The sequence below is a fragment of the Capricornis sumatraensis genome, chromosome 16, assembly GCF_032405125.1.
Source record: "Capricornis sumatraensis isolate serow.1 chromosome 16, serow.2, whole genome shotgun sequence".
In the NCBI taxonomy this organism is placed as follows: Eukaryota; Metazoa; Chordata; class Mammalia; order Artiodactyla; family Bovidae; genus Capricornis; species Capricornis sumatraensis.
Genome location: NC_091084.1, coordinates 55,009,306 through 55,034,730, shown reverse-complemented (window position 1 = coordinate 55,034,730; position 25,425 = coordinate 55,009,306). Strand labels below are relative to the sequence as shown.

General features: G+C 51.4%; 1 protein-coding gene across 4 annotated transcripts in view; it reads right to left on the bottom strand.

Moving 5' to 3' along the window:
* Positions 1-25,425, bottom strand: part of SLCO2B1 (solute carrier organic anion transporter family member 2B1) — a 52,080-nt gene that overhangs the window by 21,952 nt on the left and 4,703 nt on the right. Inside the window, exons 1-7 of one of the 4 annotated variants that reach the window (XM_068988144.1) lie at positions 22,239-22,402; positions 17,214-17,344; positions 16,078-16,215; positions 13,529-13,691; positions 9,848-10,081; positions 9,516-9,614; positions 6,816-7,006 (exon numbers count right to left, since the gene is read on the bottom strand). In XM_068988144.1, coding sequence (XP_068844245.1) covers positions 6,816-7,006; positions 9,516-9,614; positions 9,848-10,081; positions 13,529-13,691; positions 16,078-16,215; positions 17,214-17,339 — 951 coding nt within the window. In that variant the 5' untranslated portion in view covers positions 17,340-17,344; positions 22,239-22,402. Of the gene's footprint in view, positions 1-6,815; positions 7,007-9,515; positions 9,615-9,847; positions 10,082-13,528; positions 13,692-16,077; positions 16,216-17,213; positions 17,345-22,238; positions 22,403-25,425 lie in introns of those variants that run through there. The other 3 variants (XM_068988141.1, XM_068988142.1, XM_068988143.1) reach the window with 3 other exon arrangements.

Sequence of the window (25,425 nt, the reverse complement as noted above, 5' to 3'; positions counted from 1 at the left end):
ACACACACACACACACACACACACACACACATGCACACACAAACACGTGCATGCACACATACACGCACGTACACACATGCTTTAATCAGACAAATTCTACTTTTCCATGTTTTTATACCAGTCTTTTGAGTGAGATATAAATTGAGAAAGGGGTTCTACTGCAAAAAACAGTATTTAAAAACACTGGTACAGTCCAGTACCACCAAGTTTTAGAGGAGGATACTAAGGCTCCTCCAGGGTTTTCTATTCAACTTCTTATCTCCCACAGGAGGGAGATGGTGTTTTCTAGCAGAGTTCCTGGGCATCTGAGATTCTATGGGGCGGGGGGTGGGGGAGGAGGGTGGTGTGCTCCCAGCTCTCTTACATCCATGGGTTTCTTGCAACTGACCGTGTCTCTTTTCCTTGTGGCTACCAGAAAGCTCAGGACCAAGTGAGTGTTTCCATAATAGCATCTAAATTCGTCTCTCTTTCTCTTTCATTCTGATAACCTTTTGCTGTTATTTCTATCTTTCTGTGTCTTGGTCTTGATTGAGTGACTCAGCACAGGCCCTGCAACAGCTTTTCTGAGCCTGAATCCCAGCTTCACCTTTTACTAGCAATTCTACTAGGTTATTTTATCTCTCTGCAATTCAGACCCTCGGGTGCAAAACAGGGGTAAAAACTGAACCTATTTCATAGGTAAGTTACAGGGAATAAATGGGCTAATTAATACAAAGGGCGTAGAACAGAGTAGGCAATACAAGTTGGCCTATTTTCCACTCTCTTACTAGTACTGTACATGTATTTGGTGTGAGTAGCCTTTAAACCTTTTATGGAATATAGTGGAAGTAGGATATAGAAAAGCATCTAAGAAGAATATCAGAAAAAAAGTCATTTTTCCTTTTAAGAGCTGGCCTGATCCATGTTAAGAACAAGCACTCCTGGTTACTGAGACTGCAGGCTAGGTATTGAACAACCCACCTCACAACCTCGCCTCATTTCCTTTTACAACCCCCGCCGCACGGATATAGATGGTCTGGTTATTCCCATTTTACAGATTTCAGATTAGTAAGTGACAGAGTTAGAATTCACATGCAGGCTGGGATGGTGCAGACAAAGCTGCTGCTGGCCTTCCTCCCTGCCACTGAGGGAGGTCTTAGACTCAGACACCAAGGAAATGCTTATCTGGTGCATCCTGGGCCAGATCAGCTGGAGTCAGCTCTCTTCTTTAGCCTCAATCTCCTCCTCTATTATTTGGCAGTGTTGGACTACACCAGTGTTTTTAAAACTGGTTTTTGCAATAGAACCCCCTTCTCAATTTATATCTCACCCAAAAGACTGGTATAAAAACATCAACAAGTAGAACTTGTCTGATTAAGGTGTGTGTGTATGTGTGAGTATAAGGGAGGAAGGTCCTTGGCCCTGCTGGGGAACCCCTCTCTCAGTCTCCCTGTGATGGCAGCCTTGGGGTCCTATGGGGTGCAGTTGAAAAGCCACAGAGCAGATCACCCCAAAGGACTTTCCATACCCAGTGACTGAGGAAGCTTGGATCTGTATCAGGCCGGGCAGAATAAGCCTCTCTTCAGCCCTTTGGGGCCAAGCCCTGCCCTTTCACAGACTGGTGCAGCAGGAAGTGCCACTGGCCAAGCTCTGGACACAATCTTGACCCAATCCCTCTGTCTGTAAGATGCAGTGACGGTTGAGCTGGATGAGGTGGGGTGAGGATCACAAGAGCGGGGTCACTTGGGAAGGAGAAGGACTCCTAAACCAACTGGGAGGGATCTGGAGGCAGTGCCAGCTAAGGAGAGACATTGGGCACAGAGAAGACCATGTCACCCGGCACCCAGCAGGCTCTGCAAGACGGAGCACAGAGTCTTAGGCCAAAACTATAACTACTTGGAAAAGTGAATTTTGGGAGTCACATAGCATTTGAGGCACAGAATCTTAAAGTAATGGAACACAAATACTTGAGAACCTACACCTAGTATAAACTTAGAACTTTAAAACCAGATAATATTAGAATCCCAGACTCTGGGAGATACCCTAAAATAATAGACATGGAGGCTCCTGGGAAATATAACAGAGGCCAGTGGTGCTCAGAGGGTGGGTGCGGACCTGCAGTCCCCAGGGGATCTGATTTCAGTCCCGGGCCCAGGACCAAGGGCAGCTCAGAAGGGCCAAAGGGCCAAAGGGCCTGGAGAGCAAAGAGGGCTGCTAGCTGAATGGGTCCTATAGCCACTGCCCATATGGGGCCAGATGACCTGCTAGGTGCACTTAGGAGACCTCTTTACCACACGGGCCCTGCAGAGCCGTCTGCCAGGAGCCCTGAGCCTTTGACAGGACCTTAGAAACTGGCTAATTGAAGACAGGGAAACAGAGGCCTAAGAGAGGTGAGGCCTACCCTGGTACCCTTCTAGAAAGATGTCTGCGTAGCCACCCGAGCTCGAGGTCACAGACACATGGGCAGAGTCAAAGGGAGGGAAGCTGAGCTCCTGACGCTCCTGTACGGGCATGGCCTCCCCCACCCCCCACCTCATAGTCTTCTCTGTGGAAACTGTTAATCCCCTGCCCCCTGGCAGAGAACTCTGTCATTCAAACCTCAGCTGTGTTTCAGTCATGTTCCATCTCTCTGCACCTGGCCTTCTTTCATGACCTGAGAGCTCCCTGGGGCAGGGGCTGTGGGATGCACCCCACTGTCCCCCTGTGAAAGTGGTCATGTTACTATCAAACCTCCCAGAGCTAGCAAACTTTGTTCAGTCTTCTGCCTATTGCATGGACAGAGAGACTGAGGCCAGAGACCTTCTCTGGGTCATACAATCCTTTCTATTACATACCACCATCTCCTGGACACCAGTAAAAGCTGCACTTACTTCTAGGAAGGTATTTAGAGAACCCCTGTGAGGGGGTGCTTGAGGGACTTCAGAAATAGCCTCCCCCTTGACCCTTCATTTTCTCGTGCCTGTTTCTACTCTCTGCAAAAGATACATGACCATGTCGAAACACTTGGACTTTCACCTAATTGGGCCCTTCCTCCTGGTCCATCCACTTCATCAGTGGCCTGAGCACACTGGGCAAGCCCAAGCAACTGCAAGCCGACGCAGCCTCAGCAGGCGGGGGAGCAGTTCCTCCCACTTCAATATTTATTACCTGAGAGCTGCTGGAAGCAGATCATCATGTTCTCGGCCCTCGGTTCTTTTTTCAGAACCTCTCACCCCCTTCCCTCCCCACTCCCCATCCCCCATGTGCTGACGAATGAATCCAGACAGTCAGACAGGTTCACAGCCTAGGAGCCAGGGTTTCAAGGCATCACAGAGACACAGCTCTCAAAATGAGGATCTCTGCATCACAGCAGCTTTGACTCAAGAAATCGTGTGTTCTCAGAATCCAAGGCACACAAGACATTGCTTCAGGAATCTAAACCCAGTGTCTTACACAATAGAACAGAATGGGGAAGTGACTTGCTCAAGGTCACATGACCGAACAAGGACATATGACTGAGCCCAGCCTAGCCTATTCCACCCCATGGCCCAAGTAGCACTTCTCTGTTCAGATTTAGTACCCAACTTGGAGATTACCCATAACTGGTAACCAGTCTCTTCCCTTCTTCTGTGATCATCCCTTCTTCTGTGATCATCCCTGCTTCTAAGAACTCTTCTGCAAGTTCCAGGAATTTCATCTCATTCATATTTTGGCCTGAGCTAGGCAGAAGCGGGAAGGACCATCTGTGGTTCCAAGCTGTCTTCTTCCTTTCTCTGAAACTGATCTCTCTCCAGCACCTGCCTCCCCCTGCCTCTGAGCCAGCATCAGCCCTTCGCTGTCTCTGGGATGACTGACCCATAGCAGAGCAGGATCCAGGTCTGTGTGTTTCCCCTCCTGCGTGGTGCTTTGGACTCATCCCCACACCCTGCCTTACTGCAAATGCACCAGTTCCTGCCTGGACCGACGCCATAGCTGTCACATCAGTCTTCCTGTCCCCAGCTGCTCTCTGCACATCTTCCCTTGCCTTCCAATTCTTTCTGTGCTAGCACCTGGTGATAAAGCCGCAGGACTCCCTCCAGGGCTATCCGCTGCTCTTGAAGCTGGCAGGCAAGGCTTTAATTGTTCTGGCCCCTGCTGGCTGTCCTGACATCAATTTTCTTTAGTCCCCCAGCCCCAGGTATACACCCTTTGCTGCAGCAGGGGGTGGGCAACAGAGTGGTGTGGGTGCCGTATCAGACTGATTTGGGGGTTGAATCTCAGCTTTTCCAGCAGAGGCATTTTCAGCCCTTCATCTTAAGCCCAGACTTTCTTGTTCTAAGAAGGAGACACTATCTCACATTATGGCAAATGTATTCAAATGCACCAACCTGCAACATTAAATTGAATTATTCTTCCTGCAAAATATTTGACAGGATTTTTTATAAATTGTCCCTTTGAAATTAGAATTACTTAGCAACAACTGACTTCCTTAATTTATGATTGTTTGTGGTTTCTCAAAATTCTGGCACAGAGATCCTAAAACTCCTGTAAACAAGGGTGCTAAGAAAATCTTTTGTTCTAATATTTAGCCTTTGATCCTGGTTCCTGACCCAGAGCTCCTAAGAGCTTTGTAATTTCCTGATTGGTAAGAGCATCTGACACCGAGCCCCTAAATCCCTTGGCATTTCCTGGTGATAAGAACATCATTTGTTTTAATGAGGTGACTCCACTGGGCTCCAGGTTAGGGCTGGTCACCAAAAAGACCAAGCCATGATTGGAAGCTTAGAACTTTCAGCCCACCACTGCAACCTAATTCTGCAGAGAAGGGAGAGAAGCTAAAAATAGACTTAATAATCAATCACGCCAACATGATGAAGCCTCTATAAAAATCCCAATAGTATAGGGTTCAGGGAGTTTCCAGGTTGGTGAACACAGCCACGTGCTGAGTAGGCGATGCACCCAAACTCCACAGGGACAGAGCTCCTGTGCTCAGCACCCTGCTAGACCTTGCCCTAGGCATCTCTTTATCTGGCTGTCTATCTGTATCATTTATCATATCCTTTATTATGTAATGGAGACCTTCCCTGGTGGCTCAGAAGGTAAAGCGTCTGCCTGCAATGCGAGAGACCTGGGTTCAATCCCTGGGTCAGGAAGATCCCCTGGAGAAGGAAATGGCAACCTACTCCAGTACTCTTGCCTGGAAAATCCCATGGATGGAGGAGCCTGGTAGGCTACAGTCCATGGGGTCGCAAAGGGTTGGACACAACTGAGGGACTTGACTTTTTCACTTTATTATGTAATAAACTGGTAAACAAGTGTTTCTCTGAGCTCTGTTAGCCATTCCAGCAAATAACCAAATCCAAGGAGGGCATTGTGGGAAACTCTGACATGTAGCCAAGTCAGACAGAAGTTGAAGGTGACTTGGGGGCCTCCTACTTGTGATCGGCGTCTGCAGCAGGGGCAGTCTTGTGGAAGTGAGCCTTACCCTGTGGCATCTGATACTGTCTCCAGGTAGACAGAGGCAGGATGGAGTTAGGTTGTAGGACACCCAGTGGATGTTGCAGAGAATTGATCAGTGTGGGAACAGCCCCATACACCTGGTCACTGAAGTCTTGTTTATGTGTTTGTGTGGGGGCCGTGGGAGGTGAGGTGTAAAGGTGAAATAGTATTTGTCTTTATACACCCAGATTTGGGAAAAGAGAAACTCTAACGCACAAATTTTCAGAATATAATGAGTGGTGAATATAATGAAATGTGTATGAGCATTAAAGAAAAATGAATGAAGCTGACTCTCATGATGTATAATTGAGCTTTTATAAGACATTTCCATTTTGTCATTTTTCTTTTGTATTTTAAAGCCAATGTATTATTTCTCGGGCCTCGTGTTTTTGTGGGCCCCTGGAAAACGTAGAGAACCCTAGGCCAGAATCCTCTCTCCTGTCCAGTGGCCTCACACAGTCCTGCCTTCTCCTGTCACATGTGACCTTGAGCACATCCCTGCACCTTCTGGGCCTCAGGACGGTCCTCTGAGGAGAGACGACCTGCCCCAGGAGCTGAGCAGAATGGTTCAGTGAATCCCCTTGCAGCACCTGGCCAGTTGTTACTTATCCAAGAGCCTCTGTCCTCACTAGGCTATGCCTGTTTTAAGGGTGGGGCTCACATGCTGAGCCCCGGGGTCCAGCCTGATGCCTGGTCCCCAGCGAGGCACTCAATACCTGTTTGTCCCCTCACTGTCCCTGAAAAGGCCCTGGTCATTTCTACAGCCAAGTCCTTTGTCCAGGCTGTTCCCACCTAGAATGGCCCTCCCCGTCCTTGCCACGCTTCCACACAGGCTTCAAAGTCCAGTGGAATACCCCTCTCCTCAGAGAAGTCTTCCTAGACCCTCCTGCAAGCTCTCCACCTCCTTCCAGTTCTCAGCACTGCTGTAGCATTTCGCAATCTACTAAGCACGTTCAGCGACAAGCAGAGGCAGTAGGGTAGTGGTTAGAGCAAAGGGCATGGGCCCAGACAGGCTTTGGGTTCTGGTCCCAGCGGTACTTAACCATGACACACACTGCCATAAAGTTGAGAAAGTCAAGGCCCAGGAAGGGTCAGGGATGTGCCCAAGGTCACACAAGACACACCTGGCAGAGCCACAGCTGATACCCAGATCTCCTTGGGTGGGTCACTTCCGGCTCTGGCCCTCGATCCCCTCAGCTGCGGAAGGGGCTGGGGAGACACACCATGCAGGAATGCTGGGGAATGCAACAGAGCTCTATGGAGATGGCTTTGGAAGCTGTGATGTGCTGTGCCCAGGAGAATGGAGTTGAAGGTTATACCAGAGGACAAGCGTGTGGGGGCTGGAGCTTGGGTTAGGGTGGGGCAGGGAGGGGGCTTACCTTGCTGACAGGTAGGTCTGAAACTTCCAAGCCCTTTCGCCGGAAGCGAAGCTCTTGCTTCTCCTTGGGCATCTCCTTGGGGAAGAAGAAGTAGGGGATGGCGGCCAGGGCCACTGCGCCAGCCGAGATGAGGAAGCCCAGCCACCAGGCACCCACCCATCGGGGGTCCTTTGAGGTCAGGTTGATGCCACCTGGAAGAGAGGGTGTTAGGGTCGGGATGGGCTGTAGCTTCTTGGCCACCACTCTCGGACCAGCCTCTGAGGTAGGACGTGACCTGGGCCGGGGTGGGGAGATCTGGGTATCAGCTGTGGCTCTGCCAGGTGTGTCTTGTGTGACATTGGGCACGTCCCTGATCCTTCCTGGGCCTTGACTTTCTCAGCTTTATGGCAGTGTGTGTCGTGGTTAAGGTCATGGACTTTGGAAATGGCATGACCTTGGGCAAGTTACTTAACCTCTTTGTGCCTTGGTTTCTTCCCCTGTAAAGCGTAGATGCTAGTAGTACCTACGTCATAAGGCTGATGTGAGAATCATAGAAACTAATATGTGTAGACCACTTAGAATAGTGTTGGCACATAGAATGTCGACAGCGTTTGCTCTTTGCTTACTGTTACTTTTGTGATTGTTATTAAACTGATGGCTAGAATGATTCTTGGGGTTCTCAGACCTGCATGATGGTTAAAATCACAAGGGGTGTGTATCAAAACTACTCAGCCTTTTCCAAGATCAACTTAGAACTGCCACCGGATGGGGTGGAAAGGTGGCCAAGGAATCTATAACTTTAACAAGTTCCCTAGGTGATTTTGAGCCCCATCTAGGTATAATCAGGACAAGATTAACTCAGATATGGGCTTCCCTGGTGGCTCAGGGGTGAAGAATCTGCCTGCCAATGCAGGAGGCACAGGAGATGCAGGCTCGATCCCTGGGTCAGGAAGATCCCCTTGGAGAAGGAAATGGCAACCAACTCCAGTATTCTTGCCTGGGAAATCCCATGGACAGGCGAGCCTGGCGGGCAACAATCCACGGGATTGAAAAAGAATTGGGCACAACCTAACCAGTAAACAACAACAACAGTCCCAGATGCGCCTCCCTACTGGAGTGCCCATCTCTGCCATCAGACCTCTTGACGCCAAGGCTGAGTTAGGTACCTCCTTCTTCAACTGCCACAGCACCTGCAAACACTTTCTAACAGTACGGATGCATGTTGACATCAACCCCCTGAGTGGGGCTGGCTCCCAGATGCTTTGTCCTGAGCGCCTCTGGAAGCGGGCCCAGAGGACACAGTCAGCGCTCAGCAAAAGCATCTGGAAAAGTGGGGGTGGGGTTGGCTTTTGTGCAGTTTCCTCCTCCACTTATTGTTCCCCCATCTTCTGTTCCAGGCTGGTGGGAATTCACGCACACCCATCTCAGATCTTCCGCTTCTCACATGCTGGTCTGGGCTTGCAGTGGATGTGACCCACCCAACCAGTGAAATCCCCCAGAGAGAAAGAAGGAATAGAGAGACAGCACCTTGGTTCACAGTCCACAGGAATGGCATGTCTGCCTGTGAAGGTGTTAGCACCACCAGGATGATGTCAAGAGAGCCAGAAACATACTCTCTTCTCCTGAACTGGGGTGTGTCTGGGAAACTGAGCCCTGACTTTTAGGACTGTTTCATCAAGGGAGAATGGAATTACAACCAGAGACCATGCTGGGCTCCTGGGCCCAGATTTCTAGAAGGAAGGGGGTTGGGGCAGGGCCACCCCTAGTGACTCCTGTTCAGAGCTGCCCAGACCTATTCTGACTAGAGGCACTCTTGGGCAAAAGCTGGATAACGAGAAGCAGAATCTGCCTGTCCATATTTTTGTGCATGTGCCCCCTGAGGCTTCCAGGGTTGCTGGAAAATCTCCAAGTGAGGGATGGGACATCTGAGCAGCAGGATGCGGCAGGCAGAGCTGGGGGCTTGGAGCTGCTTGGTGTGACCAGCAGGCAGCTGGGACGCCACAGTGACCTGTTCTAGAAACAATCCACTCCCACTCCCCACAGAACGCCAGAGCTCTGAGACCCCCAACACTCCCCTCCTCCTGACTGTCTTTGAACCAACTTCAGTTCCACACCTTGGCCCACCCTGACCACCACCTGGATCAGAGACCCCTTTTTCCCAAATGGTGCCCTCAGCATAGATGGCCAAGCTTTGAGGTGGTCAGAACTTGAAGGGTCCTTAGAGGTCACCCTGAATTTCCCCTCTGAAATGGCCCAAGTTACTGAGTCCTGCTCCAAAATTCTCTCCATCATGCCAGTGTCTTCTCTGGGTCCTGAAGTCTGTCCCCCATAAAGGTGGGAGCACCCCAGAGACCAAGAGAATACATGGCCCTGTCTGTCCTGTAGTGTATCTGAGCAGAGGGCTGAGGGCCTGGGGTCGGGGGAAGTCAGGGTGGAACTAAGTGAAGATTCATAACAACAGTAGCAACAATTACAACTCTCCATCTGATGGCAACTTCTGGCTTATCTCCACATTCTCACTGCATTCTGATTGCAGCTTTGGGAGGTGGACAGGGCAGACAGTATCTCAAAGATGGGGAAGCTGAGGCTCAGAGAGGTTAAGAGGCATGTCCCAGGTCAGTGGGGTTGCTGGGTCCTCTGGTTCAGCGTCTTCTATGAGACCAGCAGTTGATCAACTGTGTCTGTGTGCCCCTGGGGACAACTGTGTGCTCTGAAGCTCACCTTCTGGCATTCGATCAATGTCCACGTAAAGGCGCAACATGAGGCTGCCCAGCCCATAGGCCATGCCTGGTCCCATCATGGTCACTGCAAACAGGATACCTGCGATAGGAAGCCTGGGTTAGTGCCCTCTGGCCCAGCTTCCTTTCACAGGTCAGGGCCTGCTCAGCCTCCACTGGGCAGGAGCAGCCCATCTCCCCGACTCAGGCCTGGGAAGCTCTCCAGGGCTCCTCTGGGCCTCTAGTGGCCACAGAGGGCAGGGGTCAGGGATTCGTACTTAGCCCGACCTGAGCCTGGCCCTCCCTCAGAGCCCAAAGTGTGGGACAGATCCTCACCAAGGTAGAGGGGCGAGTTGCTGTTGTGGGAAAAGTCATCGATGTAGGAGATGCCAAAGGGCTGAATGGGCACCCCACCCACGCCGAGCAGGGTCTGGGCTGTGAACATGATCCCCACCACAGCCAGGTGCCGAGCCTCTGTGTAGCTAGAGCAGCTGCTGTTGGATGAGGCTGAAGATAGGGCCTTGTTGCTTGGCAGGCACAGGGAAGCCTCAAAGTCTTGTGACATGTCTGCTGAGAGGTGATAAAAGTATTAGGACAATAGCTAAGACTCCTATAGCACTTACTGATGGGAGGTGCTCTTCTGAACCCCTCTGACCCCCACAACAAACCCAGGGGATGGGTACTCTCGTTACTCCCATTTCGCAGATGAGAAAACTGATGCTCAGGCAGCAACTAACAAGGGGTGGAGCCGGGACTGGGACCCAGGCAGTCCGGTTCTAAGTCCGTGCTCTTAACCCGCCCTATGCCACATCTCTGAGCAGAGGTACGTGGAAGTGCCATGGCAACGGCGGGTCTTGAGTGAGGGTGGGGTAGGACAGCTGAAAGACGTGGTTTGAACTGGGTGGAAAAGAACGAACAGGATTTTCCAGAACGGGAAGGTGGTGGTCAGGGGTGGGGTCCAGAAAGAGGCCACAGCACATGTAAAACCAAGGTCTTGAGAAGTTCAGCATGGCTGGCTCACAGAGTGTAAGGGTCAAGGCCAGGGCTGAAGGCAGGGCCCAACAAGGGCGGGGCGCTGCGTCTGGGCTGTGGAAGCAATGGTTCCCTTAGGCCTTCATTCTGGGAAGGGCTCCTGTCAGCTCGGGACGCAGAGGTAGAGCGCAATAAAGGGAAATTTCTTAATTTAGCGCCAGACATTTGTTTCCTGTAGCTCACCAATATTTGGTGAGCAAACTTAAGAAGACCCTCATACTATTATTACCCCAAATGTGGGTAGAGAAGTGGCCTCCTCTCTGTGGCTGGCCAAGTCCTTTCTGGGAGCTGGGTCTCTGAGCCATGTCCACCCAGCCCAGTGAGACCCTCTCTAGGGCTGGAAAAAGCCATGTGAACCAAGTTCAAGGACTTGGACCCTCAACCAGATTGCCTGGGTTGAAGACAGTGAGACTTTGGCAGAGGACCTCAGCCCCTCTGGCCTAGGTTTCCTCATCTGTCGAACAAGCCTTGTAGAATGAAAGTTCTACAGAAATATGGAACTTACAAGCAGAAGAATTCAGCGGTCAGAGCAGAGGCTCTAGGGCCAGGCTAGTAGGGGATGTCTATTAGTTGTGGGCCTTGAGGAAGTACCTCCCTCTCTGAGAGTCAGTTTCCTCATTCATAAAATAGGATAATGATAACACCTGCTCTAAGGGTTGTAAGCGTTAGGAGTGGTGAGTGATGCCTGTGACAGTGCTTACTAGATGTGAAAGTGATTATAGGGATCTGTCTTTTTTTCCACCCCTGAGTCCCCAGCAGAGGGCCTGGCACATAAATATTAATGTGCTGGATGCTAAGTTGCTTCAGTCATGTCTGACTCTTTGCAACCCCATGGACTATAGCCCACCAGGCTCCTCTGTCCTTGGGGATTCTCCAGGCAAGAATATTGGAGTGGGTTGCCATTTCCTCCTCCAGGGGGATCTTCCCGACCCAGGGATCGTACCCGTGTCTCTTAAGTCTCCTGTATTGGCAAGTGGATTCTTACCAACTAGCGCCACCTGGGAAGCCCAAGGATATCTTTGGAAGGTTTTTTTTGTGTGTGTTAGTCCCTTAATCGTGTCCAACTCTTTGTGACCGCTGGACTGTCGGCTGCCAGGCTCCTCTGTCCATGGGATTCTCCAGGCAAGAATACTGGAGTGGGTTGCCATTTCCTTCTCCAGGGGATCTTCCCAACCCAGGAATCAAACCTGGGTCTCCTGCATTGCAGGCAGTTTCTTTACCATCTGGGCCACCTTAATGATAATTAATTAATTAATGATGAGGAATGAGGGAATGAAATAGCCTTGTATGTCAGTTCAGGGTGGGTACTTAGAGGTCACCAAGTCCAGTTCACCCATTGGACAGATGTGGAGACTGAGGCCCAGACAGGAGAAGAAGTTTGCCTGGGGTTCCATAAGGAGCAGAAGGGTGTGGTATGGTGGTGAGGATGGAGAATGTGTGTGACCCTGCACAGGAAAAGCTCTGTTAAGGTGAAAATTCTGGATGGGGAAATATGAGTAAGTAAAATTTTTTGGCATCTGAGTCAGACCTCTTGACAGTTCTCCACTCTGGCCTAGAGAACCACTCGGCTGTCTTCTGGGACTTCCCCCCTTTCCAGCCACTGCCTGAGCAGCTTCCTCTACCTTCTTTCTACATCACAGTCAGACGCCGCCTCCTCCAGCTCACTCCAGCCTCCAGGGTCCATCCTCTACTCGGGTCTCTGCCTGCTCCCCGTGGCTGTCCTGTGCTGGACTCTCTGTCTGCAGCAGAGCTGCCCATGCTCACACCAACCCACGCTCCCTCAGAGCTTCTTAGGGCTGGCGGTATCTGCTCCATCTTTCCATCGCTCGGCCTGGCACAGAGTACGAGCTCTGGGGTCCAAGCTGATGGGAAGACAAGGGAGAAAGGATGCTTTCTGATAGCTCTCCTCCCCTGGGAAGCCTTCCATGATGCCTGGCTGGGCTGTGGGCTCCTTCCCTGGGCTTCTTCTGCCCAGCTCTTCCTCACACAGTTGATACACTGGGTGGGGGCAGGGGAGGTATTGTTTGTTTCTGTTTTCGCTCCCAGTCTGGGAGCTCCCAGAGGGCAAGGACTGAGTCCCTCAAGAGGGTCCAGCACAAAGTAGGAAGCACGAATATCTTCTGGGGTGGACCACCAGATGGACAGATGGGCGGAGAGGGTAGGAGGGGTAACGGAGGGGAGGATAAGGAGGTGGATGGGTAGGTAGGTGGGTGGGTGAGTAGATGGGTAGATATGTAGGTGGATGGGTAGGCGGACGGATGGGTAGGTGGGTAGGTAGATGGATGAACTGATGAATGGATGGGTATGTATGTGGATGGGTAGATGGATAGGATGGGTAGGTGGATGGATGGGTAGATGAGTGAATGGGTGGAGAGATGGATGGGACAGGGAGGGTTGCTTGAGTCCTTCTCCAAGGGACAGGCATCCATCTGTCAAGCTGACTCTCAACAAAATCCCACTGGGCTAAACAGGGGCTTCACTATTCTGTCTAAAATTCTTTCATGTTTGTGTCTGTTCTTTCATTCATCCATTCTTTCATCATGCTTTGACTTCCTGTGTAAATTAAATGCATCAGTACACATCAAGTGCTTAGAACAGTGGTACCTAGTAGGTGGCGTGTGACACTGGTATTATTATTCCACAGATATTTATTGAGGACCCACACAGACCAGGGCCTGCCTAAATCCACCTCCACCTCAAAAAAAAAAAAAAAAAAAGCAGCACCATACAAGCAGGCCCTCCCCAAGAGAAACCCAGAGGGCCTCAGCTTTCTGCCCCAGGACTACCCCCCCATCACCACTGCCCAGGGCTGCCAGAAGGACTCATCTGGGCTGAAGCTGAAGGAGGCTGTGGGGTGGGGTGTGGGGGACTAGTAGGTGTTCTGGGAAGCTGGGCCCATCCTGACCGCTGGAAGCCTGGGGGTGGACCCTGTGTATGAGTGTGGCAACTCATATCCACCCTCAGCCCAGCCCCTCCTGTTCTTACCGGGGCTGGTGTGGTCATAGCGGTATGGCTCTGAGATGAAGTGCGGGACAGTCATTAGTATGCCCGCCAGGGCCGCAAGGATGGCTCCACACCCGATCAGGCGGGGCCGATGTACTCGGCTGCCGAAATAGCTCACAAACACGATCAGGGCTGTGTTCCCCACCTGCAAAGGCATGAGAGTGAAAGGTTGTTGTTGAATCACGACGCCGGGATTCTTGGCCCCCAGAGGAGAAGAATTCAATCCGGGGCCAGAGACGAGGCTTGATCACTCAGAGCTTTTGTGTAATAAAGTTTTATTAAAGTATAAAGGAGATAGAGAAAGCTTCTGACATAGGCATCAGAAGGGGGTAGAAAGAGTACCCCCTTGCTAGTGTTAACAATGGAGTTATATACTCTCCAGTAAATCAAAAGAATGTCTGGAGGTTGTAAAGACCTCATCAGACCTACTCCCATAATTTACATTTTAAGATAATGGAATTAGCCAGAAGGTTTAATCCAGAGACTGTCCTAAAGCAGAATACATTGTTGGTATATAATCCTAGTAAAGAGCAGGTCTACTCCCATAATTTACACAATTAGCCAGAAGGTTTAATCCAGAGACTGTCCTTAGGCAGAATACATTGTTGTTCTATAATCCTAAGGAAAGTAGAGAAGGAAAAAGCTTGTCCTTTCTTCCTCCTTGAGAATTCCAGACCCCTCTCTCCTTGGGGACCCCTAGACTTCTTATCAACCTGCCTGGGAAATGACTCTCTCAAGAGGACCCATGAAAGCAGAGCCCTTCTGCAGAATGGTTGAATTAGAATCATTCGGGTCCCTGTTAAAAACACAGATTCTGGGTCCTCCTAGGATGTGTTCTATTTACTGCTCCAATAGAGGCGAGAAATAAGAGCAGCGTGGACAGGGCCGGAAGTTCAATTTCATTCTAGAATGCGGGTTGGGTCCCATGTTAAAACACGGGTAGTAGGACAGTCAAGGACAGGGATTTGAGCTTCTGGGATGTCATGAATGGGAAATAAACGAAGTCTGGGTCTCCCAGGTGGCGCTGTGGAAGAGAATCTGCCTACCAATGCAGGAGACATGGGAGACCCTGGTTCGATTCCCAAGGTCAAGAAGATCCCTTAAAATAGCAAATGGCAACCCACTCCAGTATTCTTGCCTGGAAAGTTCCATGGACAGAGTTGCCTGGCGGGCTGCAGTCCAAAGAGCTGGACACGACTGAGCACAGCACAGAGTAGATCTGCCCGTGTGTCTAAACCCAGAATCAGAACTTCCGTCTTGTTTAGTGCTTCCCTGGTGGCTCAGACGGTAAAGAATCCGCCTGCAGTGCGGGAGACCTGGGTTTGATCCCTGGGTTGGGAAGATCCCCTGGAGGTGGGCATGGCAACCCACTCCAGTATTCTTGCCCGGAGAATCCCCATGGATAGAGGAGCCTGGCAGGCTATAGTCCATGTGGTCACAAAGAGTCAGACATGACTGAGCAACTAAGTACAAAAAAAGTCTAAAGCCACAGGACTAAGGCTGGTATTTCAAGCCTTAGAATTAGAATCCTTGGATGTGGGTGCTGGAGGGGCCTGGAGGGCTGTCAGGGCAGGGCGGGCTCTGCTGTCAGAAGCTGGGGTGTGTGTGCTGCACTCCACTGCTTCTTGGTTGTGACTGTGGGTGGGGTACTCACCTGTGAACCCCAGTTCTTTGCTGATGGAGTGGGACAGTATCAGCAGAGGGGCCTTGGGAGGACTGATCCTGGGAGAGACAGCCACTCTCCATTTTTTAGACGGGACACTGAGACCTAGAGTCAGGGAGTGACTTGTCCGAGGTCCCACAACTGCATAATGACGGTAATGACATTCTTTCCCCATCTCTGACATCTGGGAGTGGGGTGATAAGGAGAGTCTGGGGACTGAGTGGAGACCATGGGCCTTGGGTTGGGAGGAATGTGTCATATCACCCAAGGGAGAGACAATTTCACAGAAATCTTGAGGGCTGGGGAGAGAGTGTTCTCTGAACAATAGCCTTCTCCCAGGCGGAAAACATCTGGTGGGGGAGGGGCTGGGCACAGCTGGACTCTGATCTCCAAATCCACCCAGAGGAGCTTGTCCAGGCCTCAGGGCTGGGCTGTCAGCCCAGAGGCAGAGGCCTGTGGATCCTGCGGCAACTCCATGCCCTAGTATCGTCCGCTCCCTTCTCTGCCCTAAGGTCCCAAAGTTTTGCCTTGGATCTCATTTAAACCTCTCTCCCTACTGTTGAGTTGGCTTCCTCTGATTCCTTCCTGGGCCAGAAAATTGTCGGGTGCCTGAAAAGGTGAAGGAACCAAAAGGAGAATGGTGGGGAGGTGTGGATAATGGGGACCCTGCCTAGCTCTAAAATCCTCTGTGAACCCCAGCAGAAGGCCCTCCCCAAGGGTGCGATTGGAAGGAGCGGTGATGGGGTTGCACGTGGCACTGGGGAAAGGGTTTACATTAGGGCCGTGAGGGAGGGGGAGTGGAGGTGAGAATCTCCCTCAATTCCCCACCACCTCCCCTGCCCCGTGGCTATGCTGCCGGGGCCAGTACCTCATTGAAGGCGGCCAGCAGCCCCGAGGTCTGACTGGAGAGGCCGAAGCGCTTCTCCACCGTGGAGATGGAGCTCTTGAGGTAGCCGGAGATCATGAGCTGTGCCAGCTGCAGCAGGCTGTGGCACAGGACGAAGAACTGGTGGAGGGGCCGCAGGTGGAGACAGTCGTGGAGGAGGATGCAGAGAGACAGAGACAGAGAAAGGGAGGAAGAGAGTCAGAGGGGACAGACATACAGGAGGAGCAGAAGGAGGGAGAGGAAGGGAGGGAGAGTCCAGGGCAAGAGGAGAGAAAGTGTTATCGGGGTAGTGCATGGATTCTCACAGGCCTGAAAAATAGGAAAGCTGTCCTGGGTACCCCGGGGGTTCATGAGGCCAAGGATGGTGGGAGCCCCTCTGTCCTCAGAGGTCTGCCAGGTTGGACTAGAACCCCCTCCTGTCCCCAGGAAGCTCCCCAGATCTCACCTCGCCCCACCCCACCCAGTCCTCGCCTGAACTTCCCTGGGCGACCGCCTGCACACAGCGAACCCCCAGCTACACTCTCACCTCACTCAGCCCCATGCAAACACCCTGCCTGCCTGCAGCCCTCCTGAAAACCTGGTCGAATTCCTAAGAGAAAAACGTGTCTCACAGAATTAAAAATAGGGTGTTTATGCTGGAGCTTAAAAAATAGAATGGTTTGTTCTGAGTTTTGGTTTCCTCATCTGTGTAACCAGGATGACACCCCTGCTTCGCCAGGTTACTGTGAGAGCTAAATAAGACTGTGTGGAGTGGCCCCTGGCACAGGGTCTGGCACCGTGCAGGTGGTGGTACAGAGTTGGTTGTTTAGGGCTACCCTTGGTTGAGCCAGCACTCCCAGGATTCACACAGGTTCAGAATCCTTCTCTTTCCCCCTAGAAAAACTGGCGCCAAGAAGACTGGTCCCCCAGTGCCCACAGAAGAGCCTCTCTGGAAGGAGAGAACATGTGCCTGAAATCAAGCTAAGTGCTTCTAGAGATCACGATCACCCATCCTACAGATGAGGAAACTGAGGCTCAGGGAAAGGCAGCACCTTGCTTGGCATTTAACAGCCTGTAAGTGGCATAGCCTGCTCTGTCAGGCTCAGATGACCCTTCTCCTGCCAGGTCCCGAGAGGTACCTTGATGCTGTGGAACACACTTGGCCGAAAATTTTGAGGATTTGGGCTGGCTTTGCCTCCAGGTGTGTCTTCTGTGCCCATCATGGCCTTGGCATCCTTGTCTGGCATCTGGAGCTCCTCACCCATCGGCCCTGTGGGACAGAAAGCCAGGGAGTGAAAGCGGAGATGGAATCTCAGAGGATGACCCTGACCAGGCAACCTGAGGTATTTCTTGGGTTGGTGAGAATCTGAGTCAAAGCACTGACAGCTTTCCTGCATCTCAGGAGCTGAAGGAGCCCTTCCTCAGAGGGTATGTGTGTGCTCCATGTACCTAAGCTCCCAGATCCCACTGAGACCACCTATCCACCTCTTCATTCCATTCCTAGCATAAAGCTTCCTTCCAGTGAGAAGCTGCAGATGCCGCCACACATCCTTTGAGCTGTGGTGCTAGTGCAGAAATGCATAGCCCTACCCTCCTGGGGCCTGTATCTGTGAGATGTCCAGTGTTCCTGGAGGCTAACTCTGGGTCAGGGTTTGTCTCACTTATTCTAAGATCAGAGGTCTAGGGCCCCGTGTATGGTCAAGGCTTGGTCCAAAGTCAGGGCATAAAGGTTTTTCCTAGGGGTAGTTTGGAATAGATAGCAATACTTCCACAGGGCACTACACAGCATATAATCACAGAACTCACCAGTCCAACGCCCAAATCATGGTCTCATGACCCACGGGAACCATGGTAACCTTGTCAGTCTCCCACTCACTGCAGCCCTTTCAGAGGCATCTTTCAGGGTTTCCTGAGGTTTAATCTCAGTGAGGAGCCTGGAAGCCCAGCCTTGGGAGACTCCACCTCTCCATTAGAGGAAAACCTCAGGCAGCCCAGGCTTCTAGGACTTTCCTCCCCTCCTGGGGCCCTGCTTCCCGCGGAAGCCTCTCCATTGTCTCAAATGTCTCTCAACCTGGCAGGAATTTCCCCTCATTCAACAAGCTCCTTATGGAGCCTGAAAGATGCCCTGAGGACACTCCTGACCGAGGGAAGGGGTGTGGGCCCTCTCAGGACATCTCTGGACCTAGAAGACCAGCTCAGCCAGAGGGATAAGGAAGCCTGCAGCCGCCACCAGCGAGGGTTTTCTGCTCCTCACACAAAGTACCTGGGAGCCTAAGGAATCTTTAAAAATTGAGAAATAATTCATATACCATAAAATCTATCCTTTCAGAGTATATAATTCAATGGTTTTAGTATATTCAAAAAGTCACGACTATCTAATTAGTTACATATTATCTAATTAGTAATATAGTATCACCACTCTGTAATTCCAGAATACTTTCACCACCCCAGTAAGAAATCCCATACCCATGAGCAGTCATTTCCCATTCTTCTATCCCTCCAGCTCCTGGCAACGAATGATCTATTTTCTGACTCTCTGAGCTTGCTTATTGTGGATATTTCAAATGCATTCACATAAAGGAAATCATACATGTGGTATTTTGTGACTGGCTTCTTTTACTTAGCCTAATATTTCAAGGCTTGTCCATGTTGTAGCTTGTATCTGTGCTCCATTCCTTTTAATGACTGAAATAATACTCCAGTGTATGTGTATACACACAAATACATACAATTACATTTAGTTTATCCATTTATCTGCTGATGGACATTTGGGTTGTTTCAGGTCCGGTGAACATTCATATACCAACTTTCGTGTAGATACACATGCTCAGTTCTCTTGAGTATACAGCCAGGAGTTGAATTCCTGATCCACTGGGTAGCTCTGTTTCACTTCTGGAGGAACTGTCAAACTGTTTTCTAACACCATCTAACACCCATGCTTGCTGGCAGTGGGTCATGGTTCCAATTTCTCCACATTTTCACTAATATTTATTGTCTGTCTCTTTGATTACAACCATTCTCATGGGTGTGAAATGATTTCTCATGTGGTTTTGATTTGCATTTCCCTAATGACTAATGCTGTTGAGCATCTTTTCATTGCTTATTGGCCATATCTTTGGAAAAGTATCTATTCAAATAGCTTGAGTAATTTGGCTGAGGAAATGGAAGCGGGTGTGGCTGGGGAGGAGTCCCTTTAATGGGTACGAACACTCAGAGGAAACAAGGAGATACTGAAGTAAAAGTGACACCTGATAGGGAGGAGGTGAGGGATTGGCCTAGGTGGAGGAAGTGGAGGTAATGCTCCATGGACATCACTTTGAAGAAGAGAAAGTAAGGGCGTTCCCAGCAAACTCAGTTCAGTTCAGTTCAGTCACTCAGTCGTGTCCGACTCTTTGCGACCCCATGAATCGCAGCACGCCAGGCCTCCCTGTCCATCACCATCTCCTGGAGTTCACCCAGACTCACGTCCATCGAGTCCGTGATACCATCCAGACATCTCACCCTCGGTCGTCCCCTTCTCCTCCTGCCCCCAATCCCTCCCAGCATCAGAGTCTTTTCCAATGAGTCAACTCTTCGCATGAGGTGGCCAAAGTACTGGAGCTTCAGCTTTAGCATCATTCCTTCCAAAGAAATCCCAGGGCTGATCTCCTTCAGAATGGGCTGGTTGGATCTCCTTGCAGTCCAAGAGACTCTCAAGAGTCTTCTCCAACACCACAGTTCAAAAGCATCAATTATGGAGATTGACAGGACAATTTCCGAACTCCAGCTCCTCACAAGCAGAGCCCAGTCACCCGTGAAAACATAAATGCTGTGCTACATGCTTTCCATGTATGTAAAGGCTTGCGTGCACAATCTGTGCTGGCCAAAAAGTTCGTTCGGGTCCATCCACTTATGGACAAGTCCGAATGAACTTTTTGGCCAAACGGTAAGTGCTTGGAAAGCCTCTCCACAGCTCCATGCCTTCGGTGCAGTCATGAGCTTTGTGCTTCTGATGGGGACACCGAGGTTCACAGGTAACTAGCTCTGCTAGCTCACACTAGTACAGGAACTCAAGCCCAGGTGTTAACCTCATGCTGCTCTGCACTACTTGCACAGATTTAATGAGGGGTAGAAGCACAACATTCTTCTCTGTCTTGGCCCAGCCAGTCCTAGCCAGGCCACCTGAAAGGCAGCAGTGCCTGCCTCCCGAGGGGCAGGTCAACCAGATGATGGAGTGGGAGCTGAGGTTGGGAGGGCAGAGTCACTAACGTGGATCCCCAGCTCTGAGAGAAGCCCAGGGCATGGGTGAGAGAGGGAACTAAAGGTCAACGGACCCGATCAGAACTTTCCACCCTCCTGTGACTCAGCCTATAGTATGAGCCTCTGGGGGGAGAAGGGGAAGCCCTGGCCCCGTTCCACTGGGTTCTGAGAGCAGCTGCCAGTCAGTGTGTGGATGGCCAGTTGGTCTCTAAACAGGGCTGGTCAGACTGGTTGTCAGTCCCCTTTGAGCCCTTCCTGTGGGCTGGAGTCCTCTATAGAGGGGCTGGCAGCAGAGAGTCCGACGCCCCGATAAGGGGTAGAGCTTCCCCTGGAAGGAAAGTCCTGAGTCCAGAGCTGTAGGTCCACCTCACCTGCTGACTCAGAAGTCCTTACCATCCTGTGAAGGCTTTTTCAAGGGCCAGCTCTGCAGGAGAGAGGGCAGCTGAGGGAGTGCCCCTGAGCTGAGCCCGGGGGCCCTGTAGGAATGAGGGGAGAGGCAGGGAGCCAGGCCCCAGGAGAAAATGACAGCCCCTTCCTCTCCCAGTTGGGCAGCCAGGTTTGGGGGCCCCAGGTAGGCCAGGTGGTTCCAAGGCCTAGCTCCTACAGCCCCAGAGCTGGCAGGCAAGGGGTCTGTGTGCCTGTCGGTGGGTCACATGGCTGGCCATGCGCACAGGCACACTCACGTATGTCAGCTGGTGAGTCACTGGGCTACCAGTCCACTGTCCTTTAGGAGACTCATCTGTTCAGGTTTGTCAGTTCTTGAACAGAACCTACAACTGCAGAACCTACTGTTCTGCAATTGCTCAGAAAGTCAGTCAGTTCAGAGATTGACTCAGAAATTGCCCTCAGAAATTCAGGGCAGTTTCAGTTGCCCTGAAATTCTGTCAACCAGAGACCTTCAGTTCAGACGCTCCAGATGTCTACGAGGCAGAGTGTACCGGCCACGGCCAAATCCCCTCCAGGGCCAGGAATTTGAGTCTGGGAGATGAGGGCTGAGATTCAGAGAGCAGCCTGACAGGAAGGGCCACTTTTCTCTGCCTGTTCTGTTTTCCTTAAAGACTCAAGGATCTGCCTCCTCCAGCCACCTCCCAGCTATAAACAGCAAATCTAACGCAGATATGGGACTGAGTATATGTTTCAAGAGGCTTCCCAAGTGGTGCTAGTGGTAAAGAACCCGCCTGCCAGTGCAGGAGATGTAAGAGACTCCCGTTTGATCCCCGGGTTGGGAAGATCCCCTGGAGAAGGACATGGCAAATCCCCTCCAGTATTCTTGCCTGGAGAACCCCATGGACAGAGGAACCTGATGGGCTACAGTCCATGGGGGTCACAAAGCGCTGGACTCGAATGAAGTGACCTAGCACGCACGTACACAAAGGTTGCAAAGTCCCCAGACCTGGGTCTGAACCCCAGCCCAGCCACTGGTCCTCTGTGGAGCATGGATGTGCCCTTGATTAGCTTGTCTCCTCTGTAAAGTGAGAATATAGCCTCTACTCAGGGAGGTAAGGCATCTCAGGAGCCTGGCTCAGACCTGGCACACCATAGGCCCCCTGAGGGCCAATCTTCCCCCTCTCCTGAAATCTTCAAGCACCTCTGAGGCTACAGGCCCAGCTGAACCCTTCCACACACAGCTAGCTCCTCCACGTGAACCTCTTCCTCTGACAGTGCCATCCTCCATCTCTGGATTCTCTCTCTCCCTCCCGTCCAAGCCCCAGTCAACCACAAGACCGGAGGACCTAGGTTCCTTCCCACTGTGCACACTCATAGCCACGCAGGCAGTTGCACAGGTTTCAGTCCTCCAGCTGAGATCCTCATCCTCAACGCAGGGACGGCAACCCCTGCTGCCCACTGCCGAGAGCGCCCACTGAGAACCTGAACCTTCCCTCCACATTCAGCGAGGACCCTTAAAGCCCCAAACCACACCTTACCAATGACATTAACTTGACTTTGCTACTCTACTGTCTTCATTAGCAATTTTCTTCTTATTTTTCTTACTTTTCCAGCAGATTCCTTGATTTTTCATTACAGAAACTTCCAGAAAGACGGAGCAACTGTTCAAGAAAAACTGTCAGCACCTCTGATTCTTTGAATCTCTACCCGCGAAATCTTCACCCTGATGTTTCTGCCAACAAACCCTGGACTGTTGTATCATGATTCTTGCTCAATGCTATTGATCTTTTCTCCCTATTCTGAGACACTGCCAAAAATTCAAGAGGTGTGTTGGGCCTTATCTTGGTAAAAAGCAGACTTTGTCTTATCCACAGGTTGTGTCACTAAGGTAGGAGAGCCAGCACGGACACGACACAGAGCAGATGCTCAGTTAGCATTGTTTTCTTCGCTGTCAGGTACAAACACCCTGCCTGCCTCCATAACTGCTTTGGGACAGGAAGAGCATTGCTGCCTCTAGAACCTGGGTACCAGGAGAAACGTCCACCCAGGAGGGCCACAGAGATGGGGGCTGGAGACCCAGCTCTCTGGCTCACCGCCACCCGCTGATGGGAGAGGCTCACTGTCTCCCCTTGAGGCTACCCTATGTGCTGCGCTGGGCACACTCACCCATCTGCCTGGCAAACCATTGAGGCAGATGCTGTGACTCCATGAATGAGGAAACTGAAGCACAGAGAGGGGAGGGGGCCTGTCCAGGTCCTGGGGCTGGTAAACAGCAAAGCCTAGACTGGAGCTCAGACCTGTTTGACTCTTGGGCCCCTGATAGCAGCCATGAAATGGTGGCTACCAATGATGGCCTTAGAACCTATGAAAAATACTCCCCCTGTAGCCATTTCTGATTCTGGCCTGGCTTCCCTCCAGTGAATTGCCAAAGGTGATTGCAATGGGGACAGTTCTACCAGCTGATTTTTTAGCTTATCAGTCACTTAGTCAGTTCATTGGTCAGTTCAAGGCTGGACAGAGAAATGTGGTGAGAAGGACACAGCTCCTAGTCTAGGGGATCTGCGTGTGGTGAAAGCTTGGGACTTGCAAAAAGGCCCAGATTTGAACTTTGAGGAGGGACGAGCTGAGGAATGCCAAGAGCTGGGAGGGTTCTCACATCCTGACGATGGAGCAGGAGGGCTTGGACTAAGGAAGGACAAGACAAGGGCACTTTCTCTCCAGAATATTCCAGCCTGTCCGTCAGCAGAGAGACCATGACCTAGGGTCACTCAGACCCAGTGTGGCCTTGGGCCAGCAGCTCTCTGAGCCTCTGCAAAATAGAAATAATGAGCCTTGCCTCTTAAGCCTGTATGAGGGTCCCAGAGGTAGCATCCTTTGTCAACTCCGGGATGACACACAGAGTCAGTTTTGTCCGCGTTTGCCCCAAACTCACCTGGGAGCTCTCACCTGGGAGCTATCTCTAGGCCTGGTCACCAGGCCTCAGAACTTACTGTCCTCCAGGGGGGCACCCATCCTCGGTACTACTCTCTCACCTCCCAGTGGCCCCTGAAGAGACACAGACCCCTCAGGAAGCCTCCCTCTGCTGTCTCCTGGTCTTCCCTCTGTGCTCCACAATCACCTGCTGCATTCCATTCCATGACCTCAGGGAAGCTAAATCCCGCACGCCTCCAGCTAGAGGTTTGTATGCTGCAACTAAAGATCTCGCACGCTACAATGAAGATCAGAGATTTCCCACGTGCCGCAACTAAGATCCAGCACAGCCAAGAAAATAAATATCTTAAATTCCAAAAAGAGAGAAGGTAAGGCCTCTCCCGGAAACCTGCCACCACACACACTTTGCCTGGGCCGTCAGAGGAACTGGCAGAGAGATAATACAGGGCAATGGTCACAACACGGAGGCCCTGGACAAAGGCCCTCTGTGCAGTGCGTGAGCTGTGCGCCGTGAGGTGAAGGGTGCCCTCTGGAGTTGTGCAGTGGATGGCAGTCCTGCCTGGAGCCGCATCTGACTCCTAGCCGTTTTCATTTGGCTTGAACAATGCAACAATGCTGGCTCACTGAGTGTTTTTAACCTAGTTGCCAGCATTTAAAAGTCAGGAAATTTCACACAAAACTCCCACTTTTTGTTTTTTCTTGAAAGATTAGCAGATCTGGCCACATTGGGCCTACTTTCCCATATGGAAACAGCTGGTCTAAGATGTTGGCCTTTCATGTGGCAATTTGCCCTGTGCGAGCCTCTTTGAGCTCATCTGGCTTGCTCCAGGACCCTTTACACTTGCCTATGGGTTTCCCTGTCTGTGACCCACAGCACCCCTGGGAACTGCGGAGTACTGCAGGACAGGAAGCCAGGGCTGGGTGAACCCTTTGAAGGGTGAGGCAACAAGACCAGAAAAGGCCAGGACTTGCCCAGGGTCACCACGGTGGGGGACACAGCTGGTCTCTGCTGCTTCTAGGAGTAAGAATGAAGGTTTCACACGTGCTAACAGCTCCACAAGACAGGTGGCCGGGGTTTTGGAAGCAAGCAACCTAGGTCCCTGCTCTCAGGGAGCTATGAGGGTGTGTGTGTGTGTATGTGTGTGTGTGGTGACAGGGCAAACATCTAACACAGAACCACAGCAAGTGCTCACTATGTGACATAAGGAGTTCCAAGACTTTCGAAACATAGTGAAGAAGCTCTAACCTACGTTGGAAGGTTCTGGAAGGCTTCCTCAGGGAAGAAACATCAGAGTAAAGGGAAGAAGTATGAAAGTGCAAAGACTGCTCAGGAAGCAAACAGTCCAGGAAGACAGGAGCTCTGGGGTCAAGGTGGGGAGGCGAGGCTAGAGTGGCCAGTCTATGGCTGCCCTTGAATGCCAGGCTGGAGGGCTGGGCTTCATCCTGGGGTCAGGCATGAGGTCTAATTTGGTTGCCTATGAAGACCTCTGTGCCGTTTGGATGAGAGTGGAGAAGTCAGGCTGTGGGCTGGGACCAGGGAGAAGGCAGGAGTAAGGAGAAGTGGAGCAGATGGTCGTGGGGCCTGGGCCAGGTAGGGGCTGTAGGGATGCTGAGTAATGAGCTGATGAACCACAGATGGGAGGTGGAATGGACAGGATTTGCTGGAAAAGCAGGTGGGTGGGGAGTGCAGGAAGCCGAGGAACCCTGGGGGCAGGAGAGTGGGGAGTGGGGAGAGATACAGCTTTTGGTCTGGGAGTACTGCCATGGAAGGTGGGATTGTAAGGTAATGGTGAG